The 12,192-nt window shown below is 42.5% G+C and overlaps 1 protein-coding gene across 10 annotated transcripts in view; it reads right to left on the bottom strand.

Moving 5' to 3' along the window:
• The window catches only part of ankrd6b (ankyrin repeat domain 6b), a 213,173-nt gene that overhangs the window by 57,558 nt on the left and 143,423 nt on the right, over window positions 1-12,192 (bottom strand). For all 10 annotated transcript variants that reach the window (XM_048530346.2, XM_059645285.1, XM_048530340.2 and 7 more), the window contains one exon: window positions 11,423-11,794. In XM_048530346.2, the coding sequence (XP_048386303.1) occupies window positions 11,423-11,542 (120 nt within the window). In that variant the 5' untranslated portion in view covers window positions 11,543-11,794. The remainder of the gene's footprint in view (window positions 1-11,422; window positions 11,795-12,192) is intronic.

Genomic DNA, 12,192 nt, shown 5'->3' with positions numbered 1-12,192 from the left:
GAGAATGACCAGAGAAAGGGTAGGGCCAATCAAGGATTGTAAAGGGAATTTGTGCATGGAGCCTGAACAGATTGGGGAGGTCCTTAATGTATATTTTTCTTCAGTATTCATAATTGAGAGGGACCCCATTGTACAGGAGGACAGTGTGAAACAGGCTAGTAGGCTAGAGGAGGTTGATATTAGTAAGGAAGACGTGCTTAGAATTTTGAGGAAGTTGAAGATAGATCAGTCTCCCTGGCCTGATGGGATTCATCCAAGGATTCTATGGGAAGCTAGGGAAGAGGTCGCACGGCCTTTGGCGACGATCTTTTCATCCTCACTGTCCATGGGTATAGTGCTGGAAGATTGGAGAGAGACAAACATCATTCCCTTGTTCAAAAAACGGAACAGGGATAACCCTGGAAATTACATGCCAGTTAGTCTTACATCAGTGGTGGGCAAATTATTGGAAAGGGCTCTGAGAGATAGGATTTATGATCACTTGGATAGGCACAGTTTGATTCGTGATAGTCAGCATGGATTTGTGAGGGGTAAATCATGCCTCACAAAGCTGACTGAATACTTTGAAGAGATGATCAAACACATGGATGAAAATAGAGCTGTGGATGTGGTATACATGGATTTAAGTAAGACATTTGATAAGGTTCCCCATGGTAGGCTCATGCAGAAGATAAGGAGGTATGGGATAGGGGCAATGTGGCAGATTGGATTCAAAATTGGCTGACCCTTAGAAGACAAAGGGTGGTAAGTGGACAGAAAATATTCAACATGGTGCTCAGTTATGAGTAGTGTACTACAAGGATCTGTTCTGGAGTACTGTGTCCAGTTCTGGTCATCTCATTGCATGAAAGATATGGAGGCATTGGAAAAGGTGCAGAGGAGATTTACCAGGATGTTGCCTGAATGGAGGGAAGGTCTCCCGAGAAGAGGTTGAGAGAGCTAGGGCCTTTCTCTTTCGAACAATGAAGAATGAGAGGTGACTTGATAGAGGTGTACAAAATGATCAGGGGTATAGGTAGAATGGATAGCCAGAGACTTTTTCCTCGGGTGGAGGTAGCCATTACGAGGGGGCTTAGTTTTAAAGTGAGCGGAGGTAGACAAAGGGGAGACGTCAGAGGTAGGTTCTTAACTCAGGGTGGTTGGGGCGTGGAATGCATTGCTGGACAGGGTAGTGGAGTCAGCCTCATTATGGGAATTTAAGCAGCTATTAGATAGGCATATGGATGATAGTATAAGGTAGGGGTGGAAGTTAGATAGACCTTGGGATTAGGGTAAAAGTTCAGCACAACATCGTGGGCCGAAGGGCCTGTACTGTGCTGTACTGTTCTATGCTCTAATCCACCTGACATACACACCCCTGGGCACTAAGGACAATTTAGCATGGCTAATCCACCACACCTGCACATCTCTGGACTGTGGGAGGCAACGGGAACACCCGGCAGAAACCCACGCAGACACGGGGAGAAAGTGCAAACTCCATACAGTCACCAGAGGGTGAAATTTTTCAATACTTCTCCATCAAAATGGTGTGTGGCTTGGAGGGCAGCTTACAGCTGGTGGTGTTCCCTTGATTCTGCTCCCCTAGTTCTTATAGGTGGTTGAGGTCAGAGGTTTGGAAGATGCTGTCCAAGGAGTCTTGGTGAGTTATTGCAATGGATTTTGTGGATGGTATACACTGCAGGCACAATGTGTTGCTTGTGGATGGAGTGAATTGTTAAAGTGATTTTTGGAATGTCATTCAAGTGGGCTGCTTTTCCCTGGATATTTTCAAGCTTAAGCATTGCTAAAGCTGCACTTATTCAGGTAAGTGAAGCATTTTCTATCACACTCTGACTTGTGTATTAAATATTGTATACGGTTCACTTTCCGGTTAATGACGCTCCCTAAGAAATTTATTGTAGGGATTAAATGACGGTAATGTCATTTCTGAAGAAGGGTCTAGGCCTGAAATATCAGCTTCGGCCACATCTGGAGTATTGTGTCTAGTTCTGGTCGCCTCATTACATGAAAGATGTGGAGGCGTTGGAAGTGATTTTTGGAATGCAATTCAAATGGGCTGCATTTTTCCCTGGTTACTTTCAAACTTTAGCATTGCTAAAGCTACACTTTAGCTCCTCTGATGCTGCTTGGCCCACTGTGATCATCCAGCTCTCCACCTTGTTATCTTAATCGTCAAGTAAAGATGGTTTGTTTTTTTTTGCTGAATATTATAATTGCTTGGCACTGATGAGGAATAAGAGAAATATTTTTTAAAAATCTTTCAGTAATGTGGCCTTCCTTAGCTGGGCCAGCATATATTGACCATCCCAAGTTGCCACTGGAGTGGTGATAGTGAGCTGACTTCTTGACCTGCTGCAGTCCATTTTGGGCAGGTACATCCATAATGCTGTTGGGAATTCGTTTCAGGATTATGATCCAGCAATAGTAAAGAAAAGCAATCTATTTTTAAGTCAGAGTGATGAATGACTTGGAGAAAACTTGCAAGTGGTGGTGTTCCTACGTATCTGCTGCTCTTGCCATTTTAGATGGTAGCGGTTGAGAGTTTTAAAGTTGCACTCAAAGGACTCTTGGCGAAATTCTGCAGTATCTTTTTGATGCTTGAGGGAGTGAATGTTTGTGCATGTGGTGCTAGTCAAATGGGCTGTTTTTGTCCCAGATGGCGTCAAGCATTTTGAATGTTATTGGAGCTGCACTCTTCCAGGCAAGTGAGGAGCATTGCCACTCATCAGCCCAAGCCTGAATGTTGTCCAGGTCTTGATGCACATGAAACCAGACTGCTTCAGTATGAGGTGCCATGAATGGTGCTGAGCATTGCGCAACCATCAACAAATATCCCCACTTCTGACCTTATGATGGAGAGAAAGTCATTGATGAAGCATATGAAGATGATTAGGCCTAAGGACACTACCCTGTGGAGATATCCTGCAGCTAGGACGACTGAACTACAACAGCCACAACTTTTTTTTTGTGCAAGATAGGACTCCAACCAAGGAGGATAATAGAAACATCACAACATAGAAGACAGGAGCAGTAGGAGGCCATTCAAGCCTGCTCCGCCATTCTTCACGATTATTGCTGATCATCCAACTCAATAGCCTAATCCTTTCTCCCCATAACCTTTGATCCCATTCGCCCCAAGTGCTATATCTAGTCCACTCTTGAACACATTCAACATTTTAGCATCAACTACTTCCTGTGGTAATAAATTTCACAGACTCACCACTCTCTAGGTGAAGAAATGTCTCCTTATCTCCACCCTAACTCATCTACCCTGAATCCTCATCCTCATACTGTGATCCCTGGTTCTGGCCACACCCACCATCGGGTATATCCTCACTGCATCTACCCTGTCTACTCCTGTTAGAATTTTACAAGCCTCTATGTGGTCCCCCCTCATTCATCTGAACTCCAGCAAAAACAACCCCAATCTAGTCAATCTCTCCTCATACATCAGACCCACCATCCCCATAATCAGCCTGGTAAACCTTCGCTGCACTCCCTCAAGAGTAAGAGCATCCTTCCTCAGAAAAGGAGACCAAAACTGCACACAATGTTCCAGGTGTGGCCTCACCAAGGCCCTGTACAACTGCAACAACACTGTTGTTTAATCTTTTAGCTGGGAAGTTGGTTTGGCGATAACCTTTGGCCGGATGACACTACCTTGAATCTGAGGACTGAGATGATTGGCCTGGAACAAGAAGCTTCTTTCTTTGGGTTAGGTTTAACTCCAACTAGCTGAATGTTTTCCTTTGATTCCCATTGACTCTAGTTTAGTTATTGCTCCTTGATGTCACACTTAGTCAAATACTGCCTTGATGTCAAAGCATCACTCTCACCTCCAGAGTTCAGCTCTTTTGTTCGTGTTTAGATCAAGGGTATAACAACATCAAGAGTTAAGCGGCCCAAACCAAGCTTCAGTGCAGAGGTTATTTCTCAATAGAACCTTGCCAGCAATATCAACGGCCTCTTACATTACTTTGCAGACAATTCAGAGCAGGCTAATGAGGTAATAATTTTCTGGGTAGGACTGTTCCTGCTTTCTGCATGCAGGATATACTTGGATGATTTTTCACATTGACACTTGATGCCAGCAATGTACGTGTAGAGGAACAGCTTTGATAGGAGTGTGGCTGGCTCTGAAGCACTTGAATTCAATACTATCAAGAAAATGTTGTCAGGAAGTGTCCAGAGTTTTCAGGTGTATCTTGATATCATGTGAAGAGTGAATCTAGCTGGTTTAAGGCTGGCCCCTGTGGAACCTACAGAGAAGGCCAAGGTAGATCAATTTGCCACTTTATAGTTGAAGATGGTTACAAGTGCATTAGCACAGTCCTTTGTACTGAGGTACTAACTTCCCTCATCAATGAGGATGAGGCATTTGTGATTTGTGGAGCCTCTTCCTATTCCTATTAGTTTTTTTAAAATTGTGCACTACCATCCAGATGAGATGTGGTAGTTAGACATTATCTATTGGTTATGGATTGCTTATTACATGCTGCTTCGAATCCAGCTTTGCCAGATTGACACTTCATTTTTAAGTATGCCTGCTGCTGCCTGTCGCATATCCTCCAGCACTCTTCACAGAACAAAGATTGATCCCCAGCTTGGTGCTAACAGCAGAATGAGGAACATCCAGGCCACAGAGTTACAGATTGTCGTTGAATACAAATCTGCTGCTGATACTACACAGCACTTCAAAAGGTGACCTGATTTGAGTTGTTAGATCTGTTCTAAACCTATCCAATTTAGTACGGTTGTCATACCACACAATACAGTGGGAAGTATCCTCAATTTGAAGACAGAATTTGCCTTCACAAGGGCTGTGCTGTGATTACTCTGTCATGGCTAGTGAGTTTGCCACAAGTAGACTGGTGTGAATGAGGACAAGTATATGTTTCACTCTTGTCAGTCCCCTCGCCACCCGTTGCAGGAACGGTCTAGCAGCTACGTACTTTAGAACTTAGCAAGCTCAATCAGCATCCAAGAGACTCTTGATGATTAAAACTGAAACCCACGCCCAGAGTATATTCTGTGACCATGTTACTTTCAATTTGGAAGAACACTGGTTCATCAGCTAAAGTGAGTATATGGCAGGTTGTAATCAGCAGATATCTTCTAACCCTACTCTGACCAGATGTCAAAATTTCATGTGGTCCAGAATCAATGTTGGGGGCAATTCTCTTACAATTGTTTACGCTGCGCCACTCTGGTGGATATGTCCTGTCAGTGGAGCAGAAGATACCCAGGGAGGCCAATAGTTCATATAAACCATCAGACTGGTCTTTTGTGCTCCTGAGATGCTGCTTGGCCTGCTGTGTTCATCCAGCCTCACATTTTATTATCTTGGAATCTCCAGCATCTGCAGTTCCCATTATCTCTGAGACTGGTCTAGTGCACATTTTATGAGCCAGCCAATGGTATTACCTTCTTTCTCTGTGTGCATATCAAATTCTGCATCCAGGGATAGATTGTCTCATGATAGATATCATGAACCTGGAGTCGCTGAATTTACTAACCACATTCAGCAGCGAGATTGTGGGATCAAAAGATGTCTTGGCTGTCTCCTGTGACCAGACTTTTTTTGATGCTTATATTCAGGGAGAGCAAGTTACAGGCATGGGAGAGACAGTTTATAACTCTGTAGCTGAATTTTCAAGTTGATGATAAGCACAGCATCATCAACATAAGGGGATTCTCTGATCAGAGCACAATGTGTTTTTGACTTCAGTTTCCACTTTGCAAGTGGACCCCTTCCATATGTGCAGTGAAGGCAAAGGTCAGATCAATGGAGAAGAAGATGTTAAACAGGGTAAGGGCCTTGTCTCACTCCATTATTCACTCAAACTGTGGGAAGTGGAACCATCAAACTCTGCAGAGCAGTGGGTGTTGAAGGAGTGGGTGAGACTGAGGAACTTTGATGCACAGATGGTAAGAAAATAGAGGAGTTTCAAAATAACTGTGACAATTTTAAAATCAAGACATTATGTGCCTGGGAGGTTGAACGTTACTCCTCTGAGATGCTGCTCTCCCGGTCTCTACTTGATGTGCTCCTGCAATTTCCTATTGTAGATGAAGAACCCTTGTCACTTGAGCTTCTTTTAATTAATGCACAGTACAGGGGCACTGCTGGCTAGGACAACATTTATTGGCCACCCCTAGTAACCCAGAGGCAGTTAAGAGTCAACCACATTGCTGTGGGTCTGGAGTCAGATGTGACAGTGGCAGTTTCCTTCCCTAAATGACAATAGCGAACCAGATGGATTTTCCAAAAGAATTGACAATGGTTTCATCGTCCTTGTTAGGCTCTTCATTCCTGATTTTTGTTGAATTTACATTCAACCTTCTGCTGTGGCAGGACTTCAACCTTTACTGGAGTTTCTGGATTGATTGTTTAGCAATAACACATTGAGGCTATTGTTTCCACATCTCAGGAAGGCATAGTCTGCTTCTTTGGAGTTTTGATGGAAGCTAATTTTCCCCAGAATCTTGAAGATTCCCACTGTGCTGTTGATGTCGAATGCCTTAGTGAGATCTACATAAGCAACGTAAAGGAGTATGCTCTGTTTGCCTACACCACTTGTAGCTGGCATATGAAGAATATCATGTTCTCAGCAGATCTGCCAGAACAAAAACCTGGAGACACTTGGTCTGAAAGTAGATGGAATTTTTTTTTTAAGTAAGGCCTTAGCAACAGCTTTCCTTGTGACACTGAAAAGTTAGATGTCTCTGTGGTTGTGGCAGTTTCTTTGTTGCTTTGGCTTGAGACAATTTTTACGTAATGCTTCTCCCGTGGACAAGAGCCTACTTTCCAGCAGAGTAGGCAAGTATTATAAAGATGTGGCAATAGACGGTATTTTCTATGCTTCAGCAGTTTGGTCCAGATCCCATCTGTGCCAGGTGCCATACTGTTTGCTAAGCAGTCCATGGCCTCTCCAAGCTCAAGTGATGAGCGTTCTTCATCTGTGAAGGGCAACTGCAGGAATGCATCATGCAGACAGTGGGATATCTATATCTTGCAGCAGCAACATTTGGGCATTGTTTCAAAACTCTTCTAGTACCTCAATCCTCCCATCTCTGCACTCACACAATACCCCAAGACATCAGCATTAATCTGACTCTGGCCTCAAAAGCACCCCCTGTTTTATTTGTTCCATCACTGGAGATTACGCTTTCAGTTGCCTATGTCCCAAAATTTGTGATCTGCTCCCATACCACTCTACCACTTGATTTCACTTTCCTACCTTAAGATGTGTGAAAACCTCTTTGACCAAACCTTTGGTCATCTGACCTAATATCACATTATGTAATTTAGCATTCAATTTTGTTTTACAATAGTCCAGAGAACCCCCAAAGGATGCTTTATTTCGTAAAAGGAGCTATACCCATTTAGGTTATTGTTGTAATTTTCATCAGCCAGGGCAATCTGCTACATCTGCATAGACTAGACTCCATGTCCATTTCTAAATATTGCGAAAATTGTCTTCCAGCTTGAATTTTTGTGTTTTCACAAGCAAGTACAGCCTGTAAAGGCTCTGGGAAGCAACTTGTGAAAGTACTTCATAAAGCAGTGCTAAGTCATTGGGTTTATATCTGCCAGGCATTTTCAGGGTTGAACTATTACTACTTGCCACTTTACCTTCAGTTCACCCTTGATCCTTATAAGCCACAGTGCTATTCATAAATCAGAGCAGGAAATCCTCATGCTAAACACTAGTCACTGGTATGTACTTGCACCATCACTTTATTTATTTTTAGAAAGTATACTTGAATGTAGACTTGCACCACACAGATATTCAGGTCTGAATCAAATAGTAGTTATAAATACATACAACAGATAAAAAGAAACTAAAAAAATGCTTTTTTCAACTTTCCTTGCTACGTGAAATAAAAAGACAGTGTTTACATTCTCTCCTGCTGCAGACTTCAGGCAGGAGTTTACTTGCTGTCACCTAATCTAATTAGCCCCAGTTCAGCCAACATCTGAAAACACAGTTTGTTGGCAGCTGGCTGTAAGAGTGAAACACTGACTTGGAGACAGTAAGATTGTGTAATTGGAAATCTGTGGACACTGAACTAGAAAAGAGGACACCAGCCCATCACTGACACTGTCTCTCAATCAAAGATCTCAGAAATAGCAGTTAAAGCAAAGACACTGCCCCAGGCTAATATCGGATGCTTTACTGTGTCCAGGTGGCATCTGAAGCCCTATAGAAACAAAAGCCAGAGAATAAATACATAATAATAATTACACAACATCTCAGATAGTTGCTTTGATCAAAAGAGACATTCATCAATATTTAATGAGTACCCAACTTTTAACCATGGTAAAATGTTTGTAAAAATGTGACAGGCAATTAACACTTCAGAAGATATTTTTTGCCCAACCCTCAAACCAACAAAGAATTTGCATTTTATAGTGTTTTTTAATGACCTTTAGAGTTAATTAAGTACTTTTGATGTGTAGGAAAGCCCTGATTTTTTTTCCCCCAAGTCTTTTGGGGAAGTGGGCATCGTTGGCAAGACCAACGTTTATTATCCATTCCTAAGTGCCCTTGGACTGTGTGGTTTACTAGGCCATTTTAGAGGGCAGTTAAGAGTCAGCCACATTGCTGAGGGTCTGGAGTCACATGTAGGCCAGACCAGGTAAGGTTAGTAAGGATGGCCAATCTCTTTCCCTGAAGATCACGAATTAAGCAGAGTACTTTTACTCCAATTGTCATTATTGAAACTGACTGCCAATTTGTGCACAGCCCTTCGTTTTTGTAATCACCTGAATCAACCACAATACCAAGGTGACTTTGTGAAAGCATTCAAGTTTTACTGTATACTTGCAATTCAATAAATTATTTCTATGTCATCAATAGCATCTTTTAGTTTGAAGTAGCAGAGATAGCAAAAACTGCAGATGCTGGAGTCAGAGACAACAGTGTGGGGCTGGAGGAACACTGCAGGCCAGGCAGCATCAGAGGAGCAGGAAGGTCGACGTTTTGGATTGGAACCCTTCTTCAGAAAGGGGGATGAGGAAGGGAGCTCAGAAATAAATACAGAGAGGAGGGGTGGGGCTGGGGAAGGTAGGTGAAATGGTGATAGGTGAGTGCAGGTAGGGAGTGGTGGGGATTGGTCAGTGAGACGGGAGGAAAGGACAAGTGGGAGCGAAGATGGACAGGTTGTGTCAGGTCAAGGAGATCAGGATGAGAGGGAGGGTCGGACATAGGATGAGGCCGTGGGTGGGGAGATTTTAAAACTGGTGAATTCCATGCTTAGGCCATTGGGCTGCAGACTCCTGAGAAGGAATATAAGGTGCTGCTCCCCAGTTTGTAGGTGGTGTCATTGTGACAATGCAGGAGGATCAGGATGGACATGTCACCAAGGGAGTGGGAGGGAGCTAAATTTTAAATTTTTAACTCCCGACCTTAAACGTCAATTTTCCTGCTCCTCTGATGCTGCCTGGCCTGCTGTGTTCCTCCAGTTTCACACTGTGTTGTCTCTTTCAGTTTGAAGTGCTATTTTTGTAGGCCCCTCACTCCCTATGCCAGAATGAAGTTCCAAATCACATGCAGCTGACTGTCCTTAACTGCTTCCCACGTGATATTAAATAAAATGGTTAATTCTGCACAACACGTTAATGATATGGTACTGAGTCCACCAGACTAAATGGGCGATAGTGTGAGCTGTACTGAGGAGTAATGGGACATTAGAAGTGACCTACTAGCTTCAGTGTTCCAGTTTCAGGCACATGAAAACTGTCAACTAAGATCCCTGTTCCAACTGTATAGGAGTACAAGTTGCATTACCGGTTGGAATGGACCAGAATGGATTCTATTCGTCATCTGGATTGACAAATGAAGAACTGCCGATCTGTAGAAAGCTGCAACACAAAGACTTCAGGCTACCTGTACACCAAATACAGATAGCTATCACACAGATACAGAAGGTAACAAGGAAGGCTGATGGAATGTTGTCCTTATTTCAAGGGGGATTACAGTATAAGAGTAAAAGAAGTCTTACTGCAAATGCATAAGGTGCTGGTGAGATCGCATCTGGAGTACTGTGAGCAGTTTTGGTCCACTTATTTAAGAAAAAAATAATCATCTAATTCGACACAGTTCAGAGAAGGTTCACAAAGATGATTCCCAGTATGAAGGGATTGTCTTATGAGCAAAGACTAAACTTGTTGGGACTCTACCCCCCAGAGTTTAGACGAATGAGAGGTGATCGCATTGAAACATATAGGATTCTTGAGCGACTTGACAGGACTACTACTGAGAAGATGTTTCCCTTCATGGGAGAACCTAGGACCAGAGGGCATAGTCTCAGAATAAAGAGGAGCCAATTTAAGATTGCAACAAGGAAGAATTTCTTCTGTCAGAGGGCTGAGTCACTTTGGAACTCCTTACCACAGAGAACAGTGGGGGCAGAATCATTGTGTGTATTTAAGACTGAGATAGATAAATTCTCGAAAAGGGAAAAGGCAGGAGAGTGAATGTGAGGCATGTTGTCAAATCAGCCATGATCCTAATATACGGCAGAGCAGACTCGAGAGGCTAAGCAGCGCACTTCTGTTCCTGTTTTTTTATGGTCTTATGGTAAGATGTGATGCGGCACAACATGAGGCACTGTTTCAGAAAAGTACATTTTACATCATTCTGATAGCTGATACACAGGACCACGTGGTTCTACGAAACAGTGCGAACTTGTCAAATCTTTCACAATAGAACATTAAATTGAAGACTTATTTGCCTACTTAAAGGAATCTAAAGGATCCCATGACAATATTTAAAAATAGACTTCTGCTTGTAGTCTTGTCCATCATTTTTCCTTCAAAACACAAAATGCTCGATCAACTGATTTTCTGACAATCCCTGTTATGGGGAACTGCGATGTGCAAACTGGTGGATCAGCTTATCTGCCAAAACAGCAGTGAACATACATTATCAGCAATTTTTTGGGTGTGAGTCACTTTGGCACAAAATGAGCTACATAAATGCAAACGTGTGTCCTTTCTTTCTATAAAGGTGTAGTTAATACTTGCCACATGGTGGTTTTTAGAAATGATATTAAATCCATGCAAATACATAACAGACTTTACAATCTTTTCTTCTGATAAGGACTTGAAAATCAATTTGACATGTTCCATAGCTGACAATAAGTGAGTTTTGGTGGTGATTTAATTCCATATACAGGTAAGGTTGTCCATAAACATCGCACAGGTATAACACTTCTTATGATTGTTCGGACTATACCGCAGTACAAGACTGAAATGCAAGGTACTCATGAGATGGGAGTCCGATCAAATTTGACATTAAGTACGTGCCAGAAGTCAGTTTAGAGACCAAATTCATGGTATGTGGAAATAGGTAATTATGTTTGTAGCAGTAAATCAAAGAAACACACACAACACAAAACATTTTGATGTGGTTACCTTAGTGACAGCTATTTTAGCGCCCTTGTTGATAAGCTGCACCACATTCTCTGTCTGGCCTTTGTGTGCAGCTATGAGAAGCCTTTCTGAAAGCTGAGCGACTGCATCCCTCTGGCTCATGAATTAGAAAAGGAGGTGCTCAGGGCAACCAATGGACAGGTTCTTTCAGTAAAATGAAACGTAGGACTGTAATGCCTGGATAGTGGACTCCAGGGTCTTTCTCTTTAAGATAACTAGGCACCTTTGATTTGATTGTGCTCTCTTGCAGGTGGTTTCATAACATGTGGGCACATGTTGTCTTCAGTAACCTGGAATTTAACTTGCCCCATGGGTTACATCATTTCTTCCATGTTGTCATTGTTATCTCTCAACCTGCATAAAAGAACATTAACTAGTTATTGAGTTGTCTTAGAGGCGACAGTGTATAACATCACATTATGATGGCTTTTTCTCAGCTCTGTCACAAATACACTGACCAGAACATTTCATTTATTTCCAGGAGAGTTAAAGCAGTTGAATTCTTCTCTTAAAAAAATGATTATTGAATACTCAAAAATAAATCCCGTGGGGTAGTGGCTAGATTTCAGCTGGTATTGCAGTAAGAAACAAGCGAAGGCAATATGTTATAGAGTAAGGAAGTTTGGAGGGTTAGAATGTGAGTGACCCACTGGGATGAAGTAACAGGTCACATTGTAAGGACAACAAAATGTGAGGCTGGATGAACACAGCAGGCCAAGCAGCATCTCAGGAGCACAAAAGCTGACGTTTCG

The sequence above is a fragment of the Stegostoma tigrinum genome, chromosome 4 (assembly GCF_030684315.1).
Source record: "Stegostoma tigrinum isolate sSteTig4 chromosome 4, sSteTig4.hap1, whole genome shotgun sequence".
Classification (NCBI taxonomy): domain Eukaryota; kingdom Metazoa; phylum Chordata; class Chondrichthyes; order Orectolobiformes; family Stegostomatidae; genus Stegostoma; species Stegostoma tigrinum.
The sequence above is the reverse complement of the archived record's forward strand: the minus strand, read 5'-3'. Positions and strand labels throughout refer to the sequence as shown.